Raw genomic sequence first — 5,681 nt, 5'->3', positions numbered from 1 at the left:
CAGCCCGCACCCCCCCCCCCCGGGTCATTATTCTAAATATTTCCTTTCCGACCTTGTTATTTACACTCTACACTGATTTTTCTGTTATCCTGTCACCTTTTTCATCATCACATAGATACATTTCTTACGTTGTTCAATTGTAGTTCCTCCTTACCACCTCAATAAATGACTCTCAAAACTTCATCTCGCAGTCTGAAATATGAGGGAATATTGTAATCTTTAGAAATATAATTGTATATACTCTAGACTGGAATCACAGATCAGTTTTGTCTAAAATATTCAGAAATAAGTATAGATACATCTACCATACTGTATTAAAATGATGTGTGCTACCTATTTGTACCTATTTCATGATACCACTATTCACAACTAGTAGCACGATACCCATGATGTAATTTTACAGATGCCAGTGGAAATATTTACAGTTTAAATGCTAATTAGGAATTAAGGTAATGCAGTCTGGTCTCTTGGTGAACATAATTTTTAACAGAAAATCTGAAAAAAATGAAATTATCCTGTGTGTCTGCCCTTCAGTAGCAACTGGAAATACCATTTCTGTATGGAGAGAAGAGAATGAGGGTGAAAAGGGATACTCTGATTCTCCAGTAATGTACCAAGGATCATTTTCCCTTAGCTGTAGCATGAAGACAGATGAATGGCAGGATTTAAATTTTCTCAGATCTGGAGATGTTTCTCTTCCTTTCTTTCTCTGTAGAAAATGATACTTTACATGAATGACTGCTGATAAATGTGCATCTTGAGGATACTGAAGGTTTCAGATTGCTTTGATAAAATGAGATCAGCATATAAACACAAACCATTGAAATAGAAAGGAAACACAGAACATTGACTGTATCTAACTTCTATACTGATTCATATATTTTAAAAAGCCAACAAAGAACTACGTGGTATTTGTACTCATTTGTTCTTTGTGCTACGAAAGTCTATGCAACTTAAATCTTCCTTATAAGAATAAAACGCATATAATTGGCTTTCACAGCTTGTAAATGTGAGGAATGGAACATACTTGAGTAGTGAGAGAATGGAAGTCTTTTTTTTTTTAAGCAGTTAAACTTTGAAATTAGGGGACAGACTAGAAAGTAAAGGACTTCTGATTTTAAAATCTCTTTTAAAAAGAACCAATAGTGAGAGCAGAATTGCTTCATTTTATGCACACCACTTCTAACATGTCCATGTTATTCTAGCACTTAGAACTTCTGTACCTTTTCATTCAACCAGTCCAGTAATCTAGCATTTTGCAAACAAGGGAGGTGTCTGCAATTTGCAGCTGTTCCACAATGCAATATTTCATCCTCAGGGACCATCCTCACCTCTACAGCTTCCCCTCTAGGACTGCTCTGGTTTGCCAAATGCATCATAAATGCTCTGTGCCCCCTCCATTGCCCTGTCAGCCTGCTTGTAAGACTATTTTTAAAAGCAGACTAAATACAGTAGAACAATAGGTTTACATTTGCATACATTTCTATGGGGAAAATTACAGAAAGTGTTATTCAGAAATGTAGGCATTACACATGGTATGTTTTACACATGGAGCTATTTTTGGTCATCTTTGTACATCTGTCAAGTACAGTAGTTGCTTCACTAACATCTGGCAACTGTACCGGTATGCAGTTTTGGGGCCTGAACTTGCAAACTCACACTCTTGTGAGTTAACTTACTGACATCAGCAATCCTATTGAGATAGATGGGTTTGCTGCCATGAATGAGATATTACATGATCACCTCATTAATCTCCAAAACACTTTTTAGTTCAGCAAAATTAAGGCATCTCTTCCACTATAAATCTCACCTTTTAAAGAAAATAATTTAAAAAGTAATTTCACTCTTCTGCTTCTCATGGTAACAATAATATATTTCCTGGGTTTTTTTTCCCCTAATTGCTTTGTGAAAAGACATTGCAGATGGGGTAATTAACTTGTTTAATAACAACATAAAAAGTTCTGTCCAATAAAAATAAAGACTACTGCAAAAAAATTTAACCTATTTTAAATTATAATGTCTGTTTTTATAGCCAATTAATAAAGCTCAGACTGAACTCTTACTTTTTTTAAGCACACCATACTCCTTTAACGTATCTGCTTCAGTTTTGAATTTTCACCCTTTGTCCTCACCACAAACCTGCATCTTATGTGATGCGTTGTTTCAAGAGGGATTTATTTTAATACATCAGTATCCCTTGTGTTTTTACAGGTGGACAAAACATGCATTTGCTTGACAGTTATTCTTAACATGCAATAGCAAAATCCTCTAAAAAAAAAAAAGGAAACTCAGTACTTGTAAGTTAACTTACTTTGTGGAAATGAATTGAGCAACCGAGACAGATTTGTATACATTAGAGGTTTCAAATGAACTTTGTTGTGCAGAATTCATGGGTAGGTTTGAATAACTATCAAAAAGGCTAACTTTTTCTCATTTTAGCAAGCTTAAATTAGTGCTATATCAGTGCTTTACAGTTGGTTTCAAAGTGTAAGAATTTCAAGAACATTAATTTGAAACTTGTTTTCTTATCAAACTCTTTGGCATGAAATGTCAATTATGGGGGAGTTGTTTGTTTAATGGAGATGTACCAGTTCCAAAGTCTGTCATACTGTAATCTGAAGTAATTTGGACATCATATTTGTAGCTGTTTAGTTAAAAAAAAAGGTTGTGAGGGGGCCCATATGCTTAAGAGTGGCCTGAAGTTCAACTTCTGAGATGAGTGGGGAACTATAGCCTAGAGACCCAGTGGGCCATCAGTTGGCCACATCTGACATGCACCCTTGATTTGCCTGCATAATACAGACAGAATTATTTATTCTACTTTTCCCTCCAGGAAATGGTGAATCTAAACATTAAAATGAAATCCACCATATGTTCAGATTACTTTCCTAAAACTGAAGATAATTTTTTTTTAAACTTCTCAATTCATTTCTTCCCTTCTCTTCTTTTCCATCCCCTCCCACAATAAACACCTCTACTTAACGTGAAAAGCATTCTGTATGTCATCTAGTTTTTATTGCATTCAGTTGGTCTCCTCTAGAAGACACATTTTTTTAATACACTGTTCTTATAATTACTATTTATGTACACTTCATTTTCATAGCACACCTGCAGTCTACAGTATGTTCCATTTATTTGGAGAGGAAGCTTATATGTCTTGTGCCCAATGAGTTTTGACAGACCAAGTATTATTAGTTTCCTCCATGTGTTTTATCAGAAGATGGCATATTGCAGGTGTTTACCAGCTCATTATGAAAATGTACTCGTGCTTAACAGTAGTTATTTTTACTCTCTATGGGAAAGAGTAAAAAGCAATAAAGAGGGTAAAAAACCCCCCAATAATGGTATTGAAAGGCTTGAGATTTGCAGGCTATGTTTGAAAAAGTAAATATGGATTGCTGCTTATTGCAGATAGTTTAGTTAATTATTTTATACCAATTACTGTGTATTTGATTATCCTTTTTAGAATATGCAATGGATTTTGGAAATATATGAAGTGGTTTTTGTTTTGTTTTGTTTTTAATGCTAGTATATTGATGCTTACAACAAGTTTATAATTTTGAGGTAAAACTAACTACCCAGGAACAAACTAACTATCCAGGATTATAATAATTTTCAACTATGATTGAGAAGTATATGTTTGTATTTATATGTATATATTTGTTTCATATGATTGTATCTTGGGATCTATATTATTTTGCATTAAATCTCTGTATTTGAATATGTCCCTAACAGTGTAGAAAGGAAAAGTATCAGGTGGGATAATTTAATTATCATACAATACACCATTAAATATATGTATGGACTTGAAAACTGAATAGTACTGGTTCTGGTATATGCAGTCATTATACACAATCTGCAAATTGGGACATAAGTGTAAGGGTATTCCATACCTTTTATTTTTAAATTAATTTCCTATTAAATTGTTAGCTTAAAGAGAGCCTTTCCCATCTCAATAGCTCTAAATGTTTTAGGAAGGGATGAAATGTCATCATTCCCACTGAGGAGAGGTTTCAAACAGCTTTACTGTGGAGAGCTCATCAGCACAGGGGAATTGGGAAAAAAGGAATTAAAATATTTTATCCATGATCACACAGCAGTCTGTTGTCAGGGCTTGGAACAGAACCCAAGTCTCTTGAGTCATAGTTTACTTCCTTATCCATTATACTGGGCAGCTTCCCTTAAGAAATCAATAGGGAATCCTGCTTTAAAATTAATGGCATAACAGTTCTGTGTTTGTGCCATATTTTTCACATATCAAAATATAATTGTGCTTTCTAAGATCCTTACCAAGGATCCTGTTGGTTTTTATTTTATTTTATTCTTGGTTTGTTTCATATTTGTTTACTTTTATTTATTCCATGTTTTCTTTTTGTTTTGTTTTGTTTTTAGTTGTGTCTGGTAAGTTGAAATTGTCTTGGCCATCTTCTAATCATCGTGTCACTGTGACTGGAACTTCTCTTCCCCTTTCCATCCATACCCTTCCATGTCCTTCAACCAATCAGCTTCCATCCTTTCCTTGTTATTGACAAGACAGACTGCACAGAATAGATTCTGCAGGAAGTATGGGTAATTTTGTGGCAAAGAGCAAAGGTAATGGGTTGCAAATTTTTGTATTTTTTTTCCAGTTATGCTCAAGTTGAATTGTAATTTTCACTTTTCACTTATTCCCACACAAGTAAAACTTAATGTTTTCCTATATAATCAATTAAATTTTGTCTTAAAGATCCCAAGGCCAGGAAGAAAGGATTCCCCACCCCCTAAATAGCTAATGGCTACATCATCCTTTATAGCAGGGGTTGTCATCCAGAGGTATGCATAAGGGGTACACGTGGGTGGGGACAGAGTGCACCCTGTGGCATGGCGGCAGCATCTCCCCCAATGTATTCTCATACTTTGCTTCTCGTCTGGGGAAGGGTGTGCCTGGCTCACCATAGAACCTCCCCGCCTCAGCTCACTGTCTGTGCCCACTCCCAGGAATAGGGTGCGGGGCGAAGGCAGCAGTGCCCCTCCGCGGGCCATATGGGGTGGGAGGGCTTGCACATGGTGGCCGCCACTGTCCTACACCACCACTATGCCCTGCACTGATTTCCAGCCAGCCGCACATGCGTTTCTGTGGGCTGCTGACAGGTGGCGTGTGGTTGGCTGGGAGCAAGGCCCATCAGCAGCCCACAGAGCCATACGTGAGACCAACCAGAAAGTGGCATGGTGGCAGCAGCGGCTACCGTGTGCAATTTCCCCCCCCACCCCCAGGTATCTGGACAGTGCCTGCGCGACCCACTGCCCGCATCTCCCCCAACCCTGCTCCTGGGAGCAGGCACAGAGACATGCTCTCCTCCCTGCCATTTTCAATCTTCCTCCTCCCCAGCCCCCTCCCTTTTCCCCACCCCTTTCTCCCATACACACCTTAGCTGCTAGGAGAGGTGTCTGTGTGTGTGTGTGTGTGTCTGCATCTGCATATGTGTGTCTACGTCCTGTCTGTTCAGCAGCAGCAGGCACATGGTGTCGTGCGGCTCTTGGGACAGTGGCAGTGAGGTGCAGAGTCCAGCCTGAAGCAGAAGCTGCCTCTGCCCTGCACACAGATCTGGGGGGCATGTGCCCCGCAGGCCTCTGCCAGGGTGCATGCAGTGGCAGGAGCCGCCCCCCCCTCCCCATGCCCCCCCCAGACGAACCACTCTCGT

The 5,681-nt window shown here is 38.5% G+C and overlaps 1 protein-coding gene across 5 annotated transcripts in view; it reads left to right on the top strand.

The window, feature by feature from the left end:
* ROBO1 (roundabout guidance receptor 1) overlaps positions 1-5,681 on the top strand; it is a 1,310,595-nt gene that overhangs the window by 1,193,349 nt on the left and 111,565 nt on the right. For 4 of the 5 annotated variants that reach the window (XM_019525389.1, XM_019525387.1, XM_019525385.1 and 1 more), the window contains one exon: positions 4,393-4,401. The exons of the other annotated variant lie outside the window; for it this stretch is intronic. In XM_019525389.1, coding sequence (XP_019380934.1) covers positions 4,393-4,401 — 9 coding nt within the window. The remainder of the gene's footprint in view (positions 1-4,392; positions 4,402-5,681) is intronic. 5 annotated transcript variants of the gene reach the window in all.

This window comes from Gavialis gangeticus, unplaced genomic scaffold, assembly GCF_001723915.1.
Source record: "Gavialis gangeticus isolate Ggan-Ray unplaced genomic scaffold, GavGan_comp1, whole genome shotgun sequence".
Classification (NCBI taxonomy): Eukaryota; Metazoa; Chordata; order Crocodylia; family Gavialidae; genus Gavialis; species Gavialis gangeticus.
Note: the sequence above shows the minus strand (reverse complement) of the source record. Positions and strands in the feature narration are given on the sequence as shown.